The 20,156-nt window shown below is 38.6% G+C and overlaps 1 protein-coding gene across 2 annotated transcripts in view; it reads right to left on the bottom strand.

The window, feature by feature from the left end:
- hk1 (hexokinase 1) overlaps window positions 1-19,788 on the bottom strand; it is a 34,006-nt gene extending 14,218 nt beyond the window's left edge. Inside the window, exons 1-3 of one of the 2 annotated variants that reach the window (XM_015346878.2) lie at window positions 19,713-19,788; window positions 4,638-4,800; window positions 355-503 (exon numbers count right to left, since the gene is read on the bottom strand). In XM_015346878.2, the coding sequence (XP_015202364.1) occupies window positions 355-503; window positions 4,638-4,800; window positions 19,713-19,742 (342 nt within the window). In that variant the 5' untranslated portion in view covers window positions 19,743-19,788. Of the gene's footprint in view, window positions 1-354; window positions 504-4,637; window positions 4,801-12,426; window positions 12,748-19,712 lie in introns of those variants that run through there. The other variant, XM_006630437.3, reaches the window with a different exon arrangement.
- Between the last annotated feature and the right edge of the window lie 368 nt (window positions 19,789-20,156).

Below are 20,156 nucleotides of genomic sequence, written 5' to 3'. Positions count from 1 at the left end.
AAAAATATACACAGGCAACACGGATGCAGTCCATTATTAATAAGAAGGCACTAATATTACATTATTGTGCAAGTAATCTTGTCTGAAATGATTTGCCTTTATGAATAGTATATTGATATAAACAATTGTTAATATGAAGAATTAGTTGAATAGTTGAAGTGCTCAAATGTTCTGACTGCCCACTTCTCACCCAGATTTCAAGTGAACACGAAGCTTTTGTTAAACCTTGTGTCAGCATGTACAGCATATTTGAGCACACAAAACAGACACAGCAACCTGCAAGGTTTGGAGATGGGTGTGATCTCAATGTACCGACAGTGCCCAGCAGGAAGAGACAGGAAACGGAGCTCTTACCCGTGTCCCACTGCCATGCATGATGTCTTCGGGCGTGTCGTAAATCTGGCTTTCCATCTGGACTGTCTGTCTCTTCTCGTGAGAGACCTTCACGCGCAAAATCCGAAAGTTAGATCCTCCCAGATCCAAAGCTATAAAGTCTCCCTTTTCTGGAAGAATGAAGGGGCTTCGTGTTAGTCTGCATAGTATTTTCAGAGCTTCTAGTTACAGAGAATGGAAAATTAAGATCCCATAAATTCTATTTTGTGGTATTCTTACTGGTCACATGCAAAGGCTTTGCATTTGTAGTATGAATTAGCTAAGAGGTAAACAAGTGAAGTGCTCCAAAACAGGCCAATTTGGAAACATTGTCGAAGATGTAAAGGAAATTTAAAGAGTTTAGACAGAATTCTGGACTGGAACACACCTTGCAAATAACATTTACTATAGACATGTTTATAGTTTTACATATACAGTAGGTAGCAAAGATCTAAACTACAGCTGTAAAATGGGAAACACTAAGTTTGTAGAACCTACATGTGAAAAGGAGTTAGGTGTTTATGTCAACACATCTTATAATCCAGACAAAGTGGGGAAGAAAGAAAAAGGCAAACTTAATGAAAGGAGGTGTAGTAAAAATCATAGAATTTAAACCTAGAGATGGTATGTTAGAATTATACAGTGCACCGGTAAGATTCAAAAATATTATTGGTGCAGTACCAGTAATTCACTGACAGGATAAAAAAACTAAACTGTTTAGTCTTAAACAGAGACGACTATGAGGGGACCTGATAAAAGGTTTTAAAAAATGCAAGACAATGATAGAGTCATCCCAAAGACCTTCTTCATTATCGGCAAAGAATTATGGTATGAACCAGAGTGGAACACACAAAGGGTTGTGGGAGTGTGGAACAACTAACTACCCAACCATTTTGTTCAAGGCAATACCCTGGATTCTGTCAAGAAACAGCTGGAAGGGATCCTGGGATCACTGGGTTACCAGTAACCAAACAAGCTAGATAGGCTGAATAGCATCCTCTCATTTGTAACCTCCTGATCTGAGGACTCTTATGCTGGTTATTGAGCAGTTTAGCAATATAACTTAAGAATGTTCACATGCCTTCAAGAAGAGAAAAACAAAATTAGGTTTCTCCAAATTAAAACTTTTATATTGTTCTTTCTTTCTACCTCTGTTGAACCTTCTAAGAGAGGGGGACATCCCTTTTATCACTGGTCATTTTAACAACTTGGCATTTAAGCAGCTTTATCTCTGCATAGCAACCAACTATCAAATGCATGCTGCAGCGGTCATTGGATTCCCTTCATTGCCTTTCAGAAAATAAATGAGCAAACATTAAACTGGCCTTTTTCCCCCTTCTGAACACTAAACACTTCAATTACGCCACGCTCAGGTACTCCACAGTATGCTGCAGACAGGAGAATCATTAACATGAGTCCTTCATTAGTTACAGTGAATGTCACAGCAATGCATACCGCTGTTTCACATGAACCTCTCCCAATGCCAGTATATAGACTCAAGCAGGGCCTTTTACAAAGTCCTTGGATGAAAAAAACTCTAAAAAGTGGGCAGGAATAGAGTGAGATGCTTCACTCTTATCTGTACCTTGGCATTTTTTTTGTTTCCTGTGACACAAAGGCAAATAAATTCACAAAATAAAATGGCTAAACACTGCTAGACCGAAATAACAGGATGTTGTGTAAGTACTGCCATTTTCACTGAGGTGCTAGTATTGTACTTATGCTTTTCTAAATGAGTGGCAACTAATCATCATCCCTATAGACAACCTCTGTCCGGAAAGTGTTTAATGATTTAGGCAGGGATCATGCAGAGTTTTGTGTTCAGTACTGCTCTTCACATCATAAAGATGATATGGTAATAATGACTGATGAAAAGGTTTTTTTTTTACCTGAAACAGAGGAGACTTAGGGAAGATTACAGAAGAGTTCAAGTTTTGAAAAGATCTTTAAAGATACTGTAAAGTTTACCCAGAACTGCAATTGAACCAGGACATGGACATTTAGATTTTGTTGCATAGGAGGCTAATTTTTTGCAACAATCCATCTATCTAAATGAAGCTACAGTACTTAAATTGCATCTCAGCAGAATTCTAGAAAGTTCTTAAGAGAATCTAAATCCAAGTAAGGAATAATGGTTGAACTACAGCTTTAACTACCTGTGACGTTTCTCAGGTTCTTACTGTATGTTTACCAACTCAAATTGTTCCTGATCATGTGACCATGATGGCCACTGGTCCTGCAAGGTCAGCCTTTTCTTTTCATGTTGTTGGATCGGTATTTGTAAGATCGCTTCAGAGGCACACATCTCGACAGTTCAGTTCAAAGGGAAAATCAAAAAGAGATTGTATCTGCGGGCTGTGTTCTACCTCTCTTTTTTAAATTATCACTGTGGGACAAAATTCAGATTATATAGTCAAAAAGCTCAGAGGTGAAGATACAGTATATGAATTCACATGCATGATTACTGAATCCAATCTCAGATCTGACTACACAGGAACCCCAGCTTAGAGTACCCTCACACACAGTGCTATTGCCCAACAGCCAGCTGTTCTCTCACACTGAGCCCAATTAATCCCTGCCAGTGTCCTGCCTTAATAACACCACACCAAACATCAACAGAATGCATGCAACCCTCCAGAAAAACTAGAGGGGCCTTTTTAAGCACAATTAAAATAATGTAATTAGAAAGTAAGGACCAAGACCACGCTGAAATAATTTTAAAATCTTGACACCATAAGAACAAAAAGACATATAAATATTTTAAAGATGAGTTTCATCAGTTCTAGCTGAGGTTATAATTATGACGATGGCTCTGAAAGTGTATTTTCATATTTATCGGAAAGACTGCCTCACATGATTGTCTCCCTTTGCCTTGTGAGGCCCATGCTAGGTTATTTATAAGGTGTGACATGAGTCGGAGCCAGGCTGAAGTGGGCTGAGTGTAACGTAGGACTCCCTTGGCACCTGACATGGGGTAGTAACACTTGGCAGGCATGGCTGTGCTATCTGAGTTAATATACGTGTGCTTATGAGTAAGGTCCTGTAAGAAAGACGGGAAAGATTGCAAAGATGATAAAAACGGGTGTACTCAAATAAATCATGAGAACTTCCTGAATGTATGCCTACGTTGTGATTTTAACAAAAGCAAAAATGATGTAACTACCATGACACATTTTGTTTGAGATTCATTTTAAATCGACTCCACTGTTTGCTGAAATTATGTTATACCAACCTTTTGATTCAGACATTACTTACGAATCATACGAATGAACTAAACACCTGCTTCCCCCTTGCAGGACGATGTCCTCAACACAGCACCGCCTTCACATGACAGTAACCGTAGCAGTGGAAAATTAAAATCTGCTGTTTTGAGGACCATTTACGATGCAGATGAGAGGACCAGGACAGGCTTTTTCTAGATTTTCTTTTTTTACCCATTGGCTCATTATTACTCAGCTCACAGCAACCAGTGGATCCTGAGTGGATTTAATCTATTTTCATTGCTCTAACAAATCGAGATGTTATGGCACACAGTCCAGCTTCCGTTTTCATTATTGCAGCACTAATTTGATCAAATCGCATGGTACTGTAACTTAAGGTCGTTCCACCTTAAATCCTGTGCTCATCGCTAAGAAACCTGATTGCTGTCAATCAAAAATGCAATATACATATACTGTAGTGTCAGTTGCTTCATATCACCCACTCAAATTCACTGTAAGATGGGCATTGCAATGATTAAGTGGTTGATCTCAGATATCTGATACAATTTTAAAAAGAAAAAAAGTCTTTTACATGTATATGGTGTATATACCATTGGTCTAGCCCATCCCAGAAATACTGAAAGGAGAAGGTCACAGACATTAAAATAGAAGAAAAATGTATCGGAGATTCCAGTTCATCTGCCATCACTGTTGAAGGTCACACATACTGTAAAGCTGCTCTGAACATCACAAGTATATCTGATCTTTTGTTAGCTTGGATCAGGCCCAGAAAGAGAGTTCCAGGAGTGATAAGCAATTGAATAAAAACCGTCTAGCCTGCCCTAGCCTGAATAGGATTAATTAATTCCACAAATGTAAAACAGATTTTTGCAGAGGGCAACCTAGCAATGAATATTGATCGCATTGCTGCATGCACAGCACGGCCCTTGAGTCAGACAAAAACCCTTTTCTGATATTGAGGTGGGAAGGTACTTGATTTCCAGTTGGAACAATGCCACGCTGGAGATTCCAGTCTTACTCTGTCAAAACATGTCGGGAGCTCACCTGATCCATCAGGTATGGACCTCACAAAGGTTGGCAGCATCTTCACAGAAGCTGTGGGGTTAGTGTCCCTGGTCAGGCCATTTTCCAGTTCTCTTCTGAAGCGAGCCATGACATCCAGTAGTGTTTCATCAGAGAAACGCATGGCGTACAGGTACTTATCGATCTGAAAGCAAACAGAGGCAAAACCAGCCCATTGTTAACCCTGAGGATAAACCAGGCATCTTGCATTAGTGACCACTTAGATTTTCTTCACTCCTTTAGTTCAAATGGATTTCTACCACTCTTATTAGAGCCATCCTGTACCAACATAAACTTTAAGTTCAATAATTGAACACTCAGACTTTAATGAGCAAGAAGCTCATGAGAAGGTGTTCTCTAATTTATTCTCATCTTTTTTTGTTCTACAGTCTCAGCACTCATTGGGTTATATATTTCTAGCACTGCTAAAATCATAGAGTTAATCTTCAACCTTCTCCATGTTTGGCTTAGAAAATTAAATAGGAAACAACTGCTCAATAATTTCATCTAGCTTGTTGTAATATCAGCTAAAATCCACATTATGTAATGCTTTAGATTAATTATGGGGACTTCAGATTAAGTCATTTCAATTGAAAATAACTTTTCAATTCCATAAATAACTTGCTCATCAGACCTGAACTTATCCTGGTTTCTATGGAGTTAAGAGAACAAGAGGGACTTCTGTCCCCTAAAAATCTGAAAGCCAGTCCATCACAGGGATTACCCCCAGAAGTGCTAGACCTCACTTACACCGCTGGAGTGAAGTACCTCACTCAAAGGTACAACAGTGTCTGCACTGCAGGGACCTAAACTCACAGCCCACCATTTAGGGGCCCACCTAGTCCCAGCAATATGCTACCCTCAATATCATGTGGACAGTATGTGAAAAGAAAAAATAATATTTATCATTATCTACAAATGAAAGGACATGAAGAAATATATAGATATCCTACTAACACAACCATATAATTAGAATTGTTTTCTGCTTAGTAATGTATTGCTGTCTTTTTAAATTAGCATATTGACTAAAATTCTGCATACAAACAGTATTTACCACTAGAAGACAATCAACCGCCTGAAGTCTACTTCACAGGAATGAAACTTAAATCTGGATTAAAAAAAACAACCTACCTATAAATCGCAAATTATAAACTCAATTCTCAGTCTTCGTTAGGTTTGTCTTTGGACAGAACTAAGAAGACTTGTGCCCAACACAGTCACCAGGTTTATCATTCCTGAATGCCAAAGTTTTTTATGTAATATGGGCCTCAGTGTCAATATGCTGATAGAAATAACTTAATTTGCAGATCAGTGGAGTTAAAAAAAAACTTAATCACCATAGGCTGACCTTGGGTTATACAGACAGAGGATAGTCATGAAAATGTGTAGATTTTTACCACAAATGTTTTACCGGCATGGCTTTTAACATACCATGAATGTTCCAAATTGCATGAGAATGACCACCTTTAACCTCTTTAAAGGTCACTGAATGTGTGAATGCAGGGAAGGATCATTTTAAAGATTAATCAGAGGAGAGAACCTACTTGTTACCAGAATAGTAGGAACTAAAACATAAGGATGTTTAACCTTACAGCTGTTCCTGCCACTTAGCAAACTCTAAAGAGGTTACATTATGATAAATGAAGATAGCTGAAGACAGGAATTTAATGCTTCTAGCAGTGAACTGGTATCAGCTGATGAAGATGATAATGGAAAGATATATTTAAATGTGTTTCTACCAATTACACACTGAAGAGAAATGTGTAGGTCTGGAAGAACGAAGAGATGGAATCTTTTGTTCTTAAATGGAATGTGCACACCTATAAGGAAAGACAGTTCTGGCTCTCATCCCTAAAATCTCAACAAGACAGCATAACAGGGAGAGAAACCTTTCTGAGTACGGTATCCTACATTCAGCCTCTACGGCTTAATTCGTAAGAGTAGGGTTGTTAACCCCAGAGTCCAACCCAAAATCAACCTTGGGCTTGCACAATCTGGCCTACCTACAGTACACCCTTCACTGAACTGGTAAAGCAAAGTCACTTATTCCCCTTATCTGCTACATGGAGGGGCACCTGGTGCCTAATGGTGTCCGTGCGTCACTCAGAGGGTCTCTGCACTTCAGTGCTGGGTGAGACGGATCCCCTCCTTTATGTAAAGCACTGTGGGATCCTTTGGGATAAGAAGTGCTACATGTAGTAGCTGCAGGAATTAATTATTACGTGCCACACATTGCAGGCAGTGTGAAATGTTTCTTATAAATAATAAAAGAAACAGTCCTTTACAACCCTCAGGACACCTAGGATATCTATCCGAGGACATTGAAAAGCCACTGAGCTACTATTGTGTGTGTGGCTGAGGTGGAAGGTTGTGGCCTACTGTACCTACACAGGTTTCTGCTCTGACTTTGACAGAGGTCAGTCAGAGAGAGGTCAAGCTCTCTGATAGAGATGTTTCTGAATATCTAAAATTACGCCTCAAACTTTCATGTATTTCTTAGACCAAATGAATCACACACACTAATAAGGCACGTTAATTGCTTTATGTTAGAGAAAAGGGGTGGATGGACTATCAGTTTGGGTTTTACGACAAATACACTATTGTGGGCATGTGTCAGAAAGATAAAAAGCAGGTTTATAATTAACCTTACACTTCCTACTGTTACTTATTCTTTGCAATCATTTCAGGATATTGTCCTGGTCAAGTCCAGTAAAACATTATGGAACTTTTGATGCCAGGATGGGTAATTCATAAGGGCATAATTAATACGATTATATTAAGTCACAATCACATTTCAGCATAATAAATAGCAGTATAAATCAAATCCTATTTCTCAATTTCAGCAGTTATTGCAGATTTGAGGCTGGGACATTTTTTAAATTGAACTTTACATTCAATTTCTTAGTTCACCAACCTCATTCTGTCCCCTACAGATTTAGATACTACTATTTAGTTTAGATCATCTTCATCTTTAAAGCAGAAACTATCATCATACACAGGTCATTTTTCTTACAGATTGAAATATTGGAAAAGAGATGGGCACCAGCTAAACATAAAGCTGTCTTCTTTCAAGAAAGGACTAGGTGAGAACCTCAGATTAATTAGCTGCTAAAAACCAAATGAGCAAGATGTGTTGAATGGCCTCCTCTCATTTGCAACCATCAAAATTGTATTCAAAGAGTGTGTATCCAATTTATTTAAGCGCTATAAATAGAGGAAACCGGAATTACATCTGAGATTTACATTAGGGAATCTCCTGTTTGCTCAGCAGTGGCCATCTGTTAGCAATCCAATAGATTAAGACCTGTAGTTGGTGTTCTTAGGTTTGGAATGTAAAGAAGCAGAGGGAAACTTTTCGAAAGACCGGAGCACTGAGTGAGCAGAGTCTGCAACTATTAAACAGTGGTGCTGAAAGTTTTCAGTTCAATTAACATTTTCAATTAACTGGGAAATGATTTATCATGTTCTGATCAGAATACAAAACAGCTTCCATGTCTTCAATGGTATAACATCCACTACACACACAGTATTATCTTAATTTAATTACAGTAGGACTTCAAATGTTTATTTTTTAAGAATTATCTCTTTCCAAGGTGAGCACTATCGGTTAGAGAGGAGCAGGCCGAGTGTGGATAGAAAGCAGTGTGGCAGGTTTAATTCTATAATAACTAGTGCAGAGACTAAGGGAAATACTTCAGCCTACTAAAGAAATTAGGTTCTTACAAACAGTTGAGACTCCTCAAACACAGTTTTAATGGACTGGCTTCATCATCTGTGGTTTTCTGAGTGTTTATTTTGTTATTCTTTATTTAATTCGTTGTGAAATGACTTGAAGCACCACACGATTGGTGAAATTTCTTTATTTTTTACAGGTGATTTTCGTAATCCTCAGGCAAAGTACGATAAAGGGAGCTCATGAGGAGAGTAATAAAGTATGACACACTATGACAAGGTATAGCTATTTGAACAGCACACACCTCAGATGAGCACAGTAAATCATGACTCAGGGCTATGCAAATTTATGAGGACTGACTCAATATCTTCCAGTGAGGCAGGTAGTCAGAGAGTTTCCTGGTTAGACACCTTAGAAAGCTATCTATAACACTCAAAAGTATTGCCACAGACTTGAAATAGGCTTGTAACACCTTGTTGACTTAGGGATTTTTGTATTGCACACATTATGATTTCATTCATTGGAAGATTCATCTGCATTTCAAAAAAAGCACAACAATATCAAAACCTTTAACTTAATATTAGCTGGTTGCCTTGCATCTGATTTATTTCATGGTAATGAGAAAAAAAGGGAAGAAATAAATGTTTTGTTCTCAAGCTACATATGTTGAAACAGAAAAACAATCTGATGCTAATATATCAGTCATACAGAGATAGGGCTAAGTGTATTTGGCATGCCATTTTAATGTGTAGGGAAGAGCCCACCAGACTGTTCTCTTAGGCAGTTTTATTTATCTGTTAACACCAGCTTAGGAAACTGTGACCCAGTGTACTTACTTCACTTAAGATGTTTGCTTCAGTTAAGAATGCAAACCAGTGATAACCACCAAGAATTTATTTACTTTCAGTTTCCTTCTTTATCTGGGATGTTGAGCAGCTAAAGTTACATATGCATTATTACAGCTACTGTAGGGCTCTCTCCTCGATCACTAAACATTTAAAACACCAAGGAAATAGATTTCCTCAGATATAGAATGGGGAATTGAACACTTCTCTGCAAGAGTCCTTTACTTAAGTAGTTACCTATAAGATATTATTACAGTGAGAGTTTTTTTTGCTGTGCTGTTACTGAAGAAAGCTATGTTTATCAAAGGAATCACTCAGAAATTAAATCTTGTTTACATGTCTGTGAATTTTCTACTCATGGAAGCAGACATGTAGTTACAGTTAACAAAAACTTCCCCCTCTAATAACATTTAGTCTCATAATGAATTACTTATTTACATTCATCTTAGTTCTTTATACGCTTTAGATGAACAATTTTTGTCACTACATTTTGTGAACTATGGCCTAGTAAATGAGGCTGCGGCCATGAAACACATTTCATTTAATTCAAGTGTCACTCTTTCTATACTAATGGTAAAAATGGTTTTACAGGTCTCAACATCTAGCAGCTCTGTGTGTCCAAGAGTGTATCCGTAGGCCCATGGCATTAACGTTAACTCGCCCAGTAATCCATCAATGTGGCAAGTCTGCATGGCTTGTATTGCCATGGCAACAGCACACACTGGGTTCTAAAAAATCAACCCCTTTGTTTTTTAAAGTGGTCCTAATTTAAACTAGATGAATAGTGATCTCCAATTAAACTAGACCTATTTGATCAAAATTAATTGTGGCATTTATTTTTCAGATACGGGTTAAATTAACAATTTAAAATAAATTGTTTCCTCATTTTGGCTTCCTTCTTTTACTTCTTCCAGATTTTTGAAAGGAATTAATCTTTGCCATAGAAGATATTTATCTGAGCACCTACAAAACTGTGTTTTATTCAAGATGATATAATCTAAGATTTATTTTGAAATTCTAATTAACATACTGTTGAGAGCTTGGGCTTGAATTTTAAACTTCACTAAATTCCAGTTTGATTAACTGTAAAACCATTAATCAAATCTGTTGCTAAATGTGCAGTACAATGATTTCACTTATAAGAGCACTAAACCACACACTCTGCTTTTGAGTGACTTCATCTTTGGAAATGGAATCTCCATTTAGGTTATTATAGTCTTTTCACAGTACTTAAGGCACATGGTTCTGATCCTAGCTTATGAGCTGTTCCACAATTAGAGGTTGTGACATTACAGTCAGCAGTATATTAAAATGAAATATTTTCCCCTCACTATAGCCTCCTTCCACTCTATGGCTATCACAATCTGGCCACAGAACAGAGCTCCTTGATACAAGAGAATGTTTTCAGTGCTAGCCTGGGTACTGAAGCTATGAAACATTATCTTTGACAGAGGGCAATCTTTGCCCTTGAATCAGCAAGTGAATTAAAAATCTGAACTTTCTCAGTTAGAAGACAGAATCGTGGAAGTTTTATTTTGGAAATGGGGTAGAAAGCCCTCCCAAAACCTCTTCTACAAAATAGATTACAAAAATAATTATTTTTTCACCATTTGATTGATTTTTCCCTTCAGACATTCACTCTAGGCCAGGGACCCAACTACTATAACACAATGGGATTTCCCTACAGACAGGTAGCCAGGGCTTTTTATATCCGACAGAAGAGTCTATTTAAAGACAAAATCTGTTTTATTGAATGATACTTTATCATCCTGTATCCTGTAAATGAATCTCTGTAATCTAATAGAGGGTGGTTTACCGTTCACATGGTAAAAAATGTCAGCTGACCATTCTTGTAGCTCACCACAGTGTTGGCCTTTAATTGGCCTCCCTACACACATTGTTGCGTTACTTAGATTCTGAACATTTTTCTATTTCTGTCAAATAGTATTGAATTAATTAAATTACTACTATATAATAGAATACAATATAATAATACATTATTATATTTCAAAAGCTGTCTTTATTATGCTAATTTGGTTGTTTTGAGGGTGACGATTCATTTTTGTATTGATCACATATCACTAAGAATGACCACACCCACACATGAATTTCCCACTTCTCAAACATAAGACCACCTGCGTAAACCTTTGAACAGGGTTAATAAAGGGTTAATTTTTGTATTAGTATTTCAAGTATTAAGTTGGATCCAAATACAGGAACGGAGCACCATTTACGGATCAGGACTTCCCAGCTCTATCACTCTACCTCTGAGACTCATCCTTAAATCAGCAGGCCTGAAGGCATGGCAAAGAGGAGTCAGAACAATACTCTACAAATACTTTCACCTTTCTCTAAGATACACATTGCTATAATAATGCAATACAATATAATTTAATTCAGGTTTTTGGGGGGAATTGCCACAGATGTATTTTCAGTACCGATGATAATAGGTATAACACATTGTATGTACTCTTAATGCAGTTTTAATAATGTTATTGAAGAGGACCTTGTAATAATATTATGAATATAATATTCACTGTAATTTTACCTTACATGCAAGTTTATCACATTATTTCACATCATGGCGTGTATTATTGTAACTACTTCACTATTACATATTCACCAATGAACGCCTTTTCTATGCTCTAACAGCACTCGTTCCTCACACAGCTGTAAGTTAAGCACACCCTGGATTTTGGAAACTATATCAACATCTGTAAGCTGAGCAGCTGAGGCACCTCTCTTCTGACGTACATTCAAAGCGCAGTCTTCACTTACAGCACCGAAAGAGTGCACTGAGTAGAGTAGGCCTTGAGAAGGGAGGAGTATAAATTTAAACCAAAATACGGACAACTCGGTTCTCAGATGCTTGGAAAACTAACCAAAAACAGAAATCAAAAAACAACTCTTAGCTTTGGCAATTTATAAAACCAAACTTTAAAAACCCATAAAAACCTCACTCCAGTGCCCAGTCAGCTAGACCGACACCTACATCCTGATTTCAAGGACACTGCAGCACCACAGATTACAGGCATTGCAACCACCTTGGCCTTCTCTGCCAAAATATGATTTGCTGGAGTAACAAATAAATTAGGGCCCTTAGACCTCAGTGACAAGTACAGTAATACATTTACATTAAAAATATAAACATAGTCACATCCCTCTACATGGCTCCTAACCTCATATTTCTAAGACTGCAGGAATGTTTCGAAACACAGCCAGTTTGTCAGTTTGCCAGGGGTTCTGGACTCACCTTTTTGACCTGGTCATCCTTAAGCTCTGTGAAGTAATAGGCCAGAAGCTGGGCTGCTATCATCCTGCCTGGGTTGTGCGTGTAACAAGAGGGGGAAAAGCCCGACACAAGGAAATCCTTCCAGTCGAGTCCGTAAACCTTCACCAGATCCCTTTTTTACAAGAGAAAAGCCAGCCTTCACCCTGATCGTCCCTGTTCCCTTCTGGTATCTGCGCAGTGTACAAAATGAAATAAAAAAAGCAGGATCTACATTCACTGTGGCTTACTCCTCTAACCACCAGCCAGCCAGCTCAGAGAGATGCAGCAGGAGCTGGAATGGTAACTAGCTAAACCCTGCCCACTTCCTGCCCTGTCATTGGCTGAGATACCGGAGCTGTTTTGCAAAGGAGAGTCAAGCTGACGGCTGTCTCATTCTCCTTCTCAAGAGCGATGGGCGGGGGAGGGAGCTGCACTTACTATGGTAAAACCACAGAGCACGTTCGCCAGGCCTGCTTCCCCAAAGGAGTCGCCATGTTTGGTGCCTGAGCATCACTAAAACAGCCCCACCATGTGTGCTTCACAACAGCCTACGGCTCTCCCACTCTCACACTGCGGTGTAGGGACAAAAGGAGGAGGCACATGAAGATTCCTGAACAAGTCAATATAAGCTGAGTAATGCTTCCCTCTGCCTCAAGGTGAACCAAAACACTATGCTCTCTTTGGCCACTCACATATCAATATATACAAACAAAGCTCATGGTAAATTCTAAGGTTTGTCCTTTGCAAGAGGAAGAAACCCGGAACCTTAGATTCTAAGGGAAGGGAACACTTCAAAGAATGAGAAAAGCCTTATAAAGAAAGGTCTATGAAGAACAAATGCAACAGGAGAGAGAAAACCATCTGAATGACCTCTACCCCAAAAGGAAAAAAGGCAGATTCAACTGACGAAACAAAGAGAGGAACGGGAACCAAAGAGTGTTCTTGTGTTGCAAATGAAATGGCTTCCGAAACTCTAACGGTGCCACATTGTCTGTGCTACTGCTTCTCCCTGCACAAGAAGGATCTCAAGGAGAAAATGAATAAATCGTGGCTCTCCTAAACAAGGTACATTTGCATGAGCTCTACAAACCTTTCCCCGCTGTTTTTCTGTGATCAAATTTCACTTTTGACATAAATGGGCCTGGTTGCGCCTGCTAACTGCCAAACAAATCCTGAGATCAGAGCCAAGGCATTCATCTGGCAGACTGAATTACCTTCTCACTGCTAAAGAGGCCAGTTACTACAGGACCTATTGATAAAGACAAACATCATACTGTGGCTGCCAAGCTTGCACCTGTTTTAAGGATACATACCCATCGCATAAAAAGAAATCAAAACACACAGTCTGAATTTCACAGACTCTCACACCATATTGATAAAAATCCCAATTATATGGCTTTTACACAATTTTCCATCTAGCAATTTGCAATGATGAAAAAAAGCCTACTGTATGTCAAAACTATTGCTGCAAAAAAATAGTAGAGTCGTTTTGTGGAACTGTTCAGTATTTCGATTCATTTCTCAGTCTGAACTTTTTTAAAGCAATCCATCTCTAATTACATTTAACTCAACTAAAAGACCATATTAAATACCAAAATGGTCAAAATATTTCAGTAGGTTTTGTAAATGGAGTAATGTAACAAGGAGTTAAGCAAAGTTTTATGAAAAAAAATGTGGAGGACTGGTTAGGGCTCTGCAGACTGCACCTGGGTGGAGAAGCAATCTTGAGCAAAATACCCAGCTGTTTAAAGGGGTAGAAGTGTAAGTAACCTTTTATAAAAACATCAACATAATTAATAATTATTAATAGAGATCTTTGCATTCTTTTGTGCTTTTTATTCCAAGGAATCCCAAAGAACTTCACATATTCACACACCACTAAAATACAGCCCAAACAACACTGAATTTCAAGTGAAGGAGGGAGAACTACTGAAACTACTAGCTAAATTAACATCGAAATAACAATAAAAAACTTTTAAATAACAGAAGCGAGTTGATCCTCTCAAGGAAGTTGGGAACAACTATGAATCCATCCACACAAACCTAACGCTGACTGAAGTATAATAACCCGCAGCGACCTTAGTTTTACTCTCATTCTCTCGATCATATTTATACCGGGACGCAGCAGCACGATGTGGTACTCAGTGACCTTGATAAAGTCACAGCGCTCAAACCATGTTAAAAAGAAATGACTCCCTCAGTCTGGGGTTCTCTAGCAAATTAATTTGTTAGTAATATATTTAAATAAACTCAAACCCAATAATTTAAAAAAATGTTCAAAACTCTGGGATATTTATAACAGACTTGGAGGGGGAGCTGTGTGACGGACATTTCTCCTCTAATTGAGCTGTGTATGTTATAAAGGCACAAACATATCGCAACGATTATCAGTAACCGACCAGGTCCCCTAATGTAAACAACCTCTACGGGTTTCAAGCCGCTCCACGAGGCCCTAGCGCCCACAGGGTTAAATCCTATTCCCCACCCCGCTGCAGCAGAGGTGCCTACATGCTGCGCCCAACGTAACAGAAACGTGCTCTGACTCGTACGACCAGATAACACGCCCTTTCTTGACGTTTTTTTCCCCCTCTCCAGGCAGCTGAGCGGAGCCTCCCCCTCTTCTTTACTAAGCAACCCCCAACACACGCACAACTCGCTGCCCCCTCCCTCTTAAGTGCTCAGCCATCATTAAACCGACAGGGTAGGATTACACCGGAATGCGAAGTTTTCCCCACAGCGCTGTGGCCTTACTTGCATTTAAGACTAAAAGGATGAATGTAATGTGGGTTTAGGGCCTTTTTCATTTCCTTTGTCTCAAAACCTAGATTAAAAATTAAAAACTGCGGCTCCCCTCAAATGAACCCTTCTCCAGTTATTCTCCGGCTGGGAATGAGAGTGGAGCAGAGAGAGGCTGCAGGCGCGTCATCGGAAAATGTCAGCCCCAATTATATTAAGAACTACAGGGATGACTTCGGTGTCCTGAATCAGCACTTCGTAATGAGAGATCTTTACACAGCGCGGCTAACAATACAACTCTCTTCTGCTTACAAAATTATTTCTAGAAGAACTGTGATGCATTAAATATATTTTCCCGATGTTTGAAATAATCTCTTTACACGCTGCAAACCGAGTTTTAGTACCTATCAATTATAAGAATTCGAACTGTTATAGTTGCAGTAATTGTTACATACCAATAGGTTTAAATAGAAATCACTTTATAGCATCTCCATTTTAAAGATCAATGAAAGAATATCGATAAAAATTTAATTTAATAAGTTTGATTCTTTTCTCTAATAGCCTAATAACCTGATTGATATTTTCCAGGCTGGTCAAAGTATTAAAATATAGGTACAAATTGTATTTCAGGGAAAAAACGTGTTTTACTGTATAACATACTGATACATGTTTTAAGTTTTAAATTGTGCCATATGTGCCATATATGGAAAAAGCCTTATATCTGCATGAATCAAATTATTGTACTTTTTTGTTCAGCATATTATTGTGCTCTGGTAATTTATTTTATAATAATAATAATTAATAATTGCTTACACTTATATAGCGCTTTTCTGGACACTCCACTCAAAGTACTTTACAGGTAATAGGGACTCCCCTCCACCACCACCAATGTGCAGCATCCACCTGGATGATGCGACGGCAGCCATAGTGCGCCAGAACGCTCACCACACATCAGCTATCAGTGGGGAGGAGAGCATAGTAATGTAGCCAATTCATAGAGTGGGATTATTAGGAGGCCATGATTGGTAAGGGCCAATGGGAAATTAGGCCAGGACGCCGGGGTTACACCCCTACTCTTTTCGAGAAACGCCCTGGGATTTTTAATGACCACAGAGAGTCAGGAACTCGGTTTTAAGTCTCATCTGAAGGACAGCGCCTGTTTACAGTATAGTGTCCCCATCACTACACTGGGGCATTAGGACCCACATGGACAGCAGGGTGAGCGCCCCCTGCTGGCCCCACTAACACCTCTTCCAACAGCAACCTTAGTTTTTCCCAGGAGTCTCCCCTCCAGGTACTGACCAGGCTCACACCTGCTGAGCTTCAGTGGGCTGCCAGTTGTGAGTTGCAGGGTGATATGGCTGCTGGCCATATCTGCTTATCTTTCACAGTCTGACCGCTGGGGCCACTACCAGGATGACTGAATCGGGGTTGGGAGAAATTTCAGTCACACCCACAGGATATTCAATGTGTGTTGTCTCCTCCAGCAAGGTGATTATACAGTAATCACAAATATGCAAAGTCAGAGTAACATTCTCCATTCTGTATTGCCAGTACCTGGAACTAAATAAAAAAAGAGCCAGTTAAACCTTGAGGCCTATCAAGCTTAAATTACCCCCATAGCTACTCTAATACATATTCAACCCGATTCTATACTCCTTAGATCAATTGGATAGCATTCTTTTTAAATATTGAAAATATAAATTGGTGTTGTGTATTAAGAGTTAGTTTAAACTTGATTTCTTGATGGTCCTTCAATGATATCTTCTAAATCCTCTATTGTGATGTTACTTATTGTAAAGTACCCTGCTGTGTGACTTAAATGACCACATAAAAACCTCTTTTTCGCAAAAACACCTCATAAATCCACTCACTGTGCAATATATCGAGATCAGAAATGTTTTTGAGATAGACGGGTTAGGAGGAGTTCAGTAGCACAGGGTTGCCGAAGAACAGCTTCAAAACATTTTTGGTTTGGTTAATGAAAACCATCTTTTCATGAAAATGAAATGCCCCATAACATCTGTAAAATATTGTCAGTATTTTCACCTATTTTGTACGAAACAAAAACTGTCAATATGGTTTGATATTCTAAAAAAAACATTCCCTTTTTCCTTAGTATACATCTACCTTTCTGGTTTAATATGATGTGGGATATGAAGGAGTGACATTTTCTTTTCCACTACAAAACTTTGACAACCATACCCTTAGCAAGCAATTTGTTGTTTAAACCAAGGGTCCCCTAATACTGCTCCAGTACAGGGCAGTGGTTTCTACAGTTTTCAGTTCAACTGGTCTCTTACTCAATCAGCTCTGGTCGGTTTAACAGCTTCTTCCTGCTCTTCAGCACAATCTTCAAGGACCAGGATTGGGGACCCCTGCTGTAAACTGTCAGCTGATATCCTGCCTCTGCGCTCAATAGCTGTGTGGGGGTTACCGTAGCAACTGTAGCCTCATGTCGGTTGTGTAAAAAAGGTCACTTTGTCACCTCATGAGCAGAATCAGCCACTGAGCCCCAGGGGAGGGGGGTGGTGTTGTTGGGAACAGTCGCATGTGGATACTTGCTTGGCTGCCAGTGACCATAAAAGGATTACCTTCCACAAGGAATGTGCAAGACGTCCACTTCTAAATTCAGGAGGTCACTGTTGTCTTATCTGGGAGCGATTTGGAAACTATGGAACGCGTGGCAAAGCCATAGCACTTCATTGAAACTGTTACAAATAGTTACGATTAGTGAGTCATTTTTTAAACTGGGCTTAAGTAGTTCTGTAATGTGGCAGGCCTAGGGACTAGCCTGTCCTAAAGGAAGCAGAATGTGGAGCTCCTGGGGTTGCCGATTAACTGGTTGAATGGTGCGAATGTGAATGCAGTATTGTCTTTCCAGCGTTCAGTCAATGAGCCAATCGGTTTCTCCGGGAGATCCACACAGCAGCCCTTCTGTATCTAATTCAGGTCAGGACAGCCCCTAGCCCTGCAGCATCACTCTTTCTTTAAACAATTCGTTTTTGGATCTTGGTGGCACGGTGTTTTTTACATTGATATCGCTGCCTCACAGCTTTGGTGTCCAGTTGCAGATCAGGCTGCCTCCTGCACAGAGTTTAAACTCATCCCCGTGTATGTGAGTTTTTGCAGGGCACTCCAGTTTCCTCACACTTTTCAAATGAAACGATTATGTCATTTTTTAATTTGTTCCCGTATGTGTGTGTCCTGTGACGGACTGTAGTCCCATCTGGGCTGTGGTCCAGTCTATTGGCTCCTGGGTGCTGCACACCCTAACAAGAATAAGCAACTTTCTCATAGCTGAATGACAGATGGAAGTTTTAAACTGTTTCAGTGAATTTAGTCATGATCTACTGATGAAATATAACAATTTTGTCTGTAAATACTGTAAAGTCATTTGGAGAAAAGGAGTCACATTTTATATTTCCTTTCTTAAATTGGCGCAAGTAATTAGTATAAATAGTGTATAGGAAATTGGTGACATTAAAGTCTCAAAAAGAACTAACTTTGGGTGAAATCCTATGAGATGATTCAAATCCTGCTACTGTATATACCTATTTATTTAAATTATTTGGAAATAATTTACATTTGAATTACAACTACTTTAATTTTGAATAAACAATATAAAAAAGCCAGTGTGAGAAGAACTGCCAATAAAGAATATATACTGTACACTGCATTTCAAAACTAAAGCTAGTTATTTCTTGTTTTGAAGTGAAAATTTGACGGGAAGCCAAAAGAATGAACTGTTTTATCACCAGAAAATAAAACTTTAAATGAATAAGAGTTTGAATCCTTTTAATGGTGAGTAATGTCTCACATATGAAATTCCATTTAAACAATAAAATCTATTTTTTATTCATATCTTTTATAGAATTGTTGAATGTTTTGCACTGAATCTCTGTAGTTTTCACTCAACATAAAAAACAGCATTCCAATTTCCTCCCAAAAGGAAGCTATGAGCATTTATACTTTAAAACAGAGAAAACATTTAGCACCCAAGGCCAATCTTTTACTCAGAATAAATGGATATTGTACTCTAATTCTCCAAAATTATTTTACATTACTAATTATGATTACTGCTGTAGCAGACATTAACCATAAAGGATGCTAACTCATTTGAAGGATTGATCGTTTCAAATATTTCAATCTAAAAACAGCTAAATAAGGCTAGCACATGCCTTATATGCTTTTATTCAGATAACCACTCACAAATTTAACTCTACATCAATTATTTGATATTATTTTATCATATACAGACAGTTGTATAAGATAAAATTAAATCAAACAGGTTATCACCAGGCAAAAATATAAGACCTGGTCCTTTTCACACCACAGTATTCACAAAGTGTCATTTACCCTACCATATTGTCTTGAACTAGACCACACCACGCAAATCATTCAGAGCCACCTGAAAAAAAAACAGTCCACAGGCAAAAGTTATCGGTGACATACAGTAACTGGAAACAAACGTCTTGATCTAACTGTTCCAACACCCTCTTTAAAACGAGAAACACCTAGTCTGTACGTACATGTGGTGGAATCTCTTCATCGCTTTCCATTGCTGTAGGGAAGTTTTCTGCCAGAAGATTATCTTGTCTGAAAGTCAGTCCTTAGCATTTGTTCCTGCAGAAAGGATTCAGCAGGATTTAAGTAAGCACGGTTACATAATAACACAGTGACCCCTCTCAATATCCTTCACTCTGTAGTTTCCATCAGTTTTTCAACATAACATTTATCATAAAGAAATATAAGAATAACGCTGGAGAAGAAAAGAGGTGATACCAGGTAAATAAAGATATTCCAGCAGGTAATCAGTAGTCTGAACAAAAATGATCCAAAATCTTGGAACAGTCACCACAGGTGAAAGCAGCAAGAACAATTTTGTGCAGTTCTGTGGATCATAAAATTAAAAGCAGAGCTTTAAAATAATCTTTTTAAATTGACGTGGCAGATAATCCATGCACCCACCTGCT

Source organism: Lepisosteus oculatus, chromosome 4 (assembly GCF_040954835.1).
Source record: "Lepisosteus oculatus isolate fLepOcu1 chromosome 4, fLepOcu1.hap2, whole genome shotgun sequence".
In the NCBI taxonomy this organism is placed as follows: domain Eukaryota; kingdom Metazoa; phylum Chordata; class Actinopteri; order Semionotiformes; family Lepisosteidae; genus Lepisosteus; species Lepisosteus oculatus.
The sequence above is the reverse complement of the archived record's forward strand: the minus strand, read 5'-3'. Positions and strand labels throughout refer to the sequence as shown.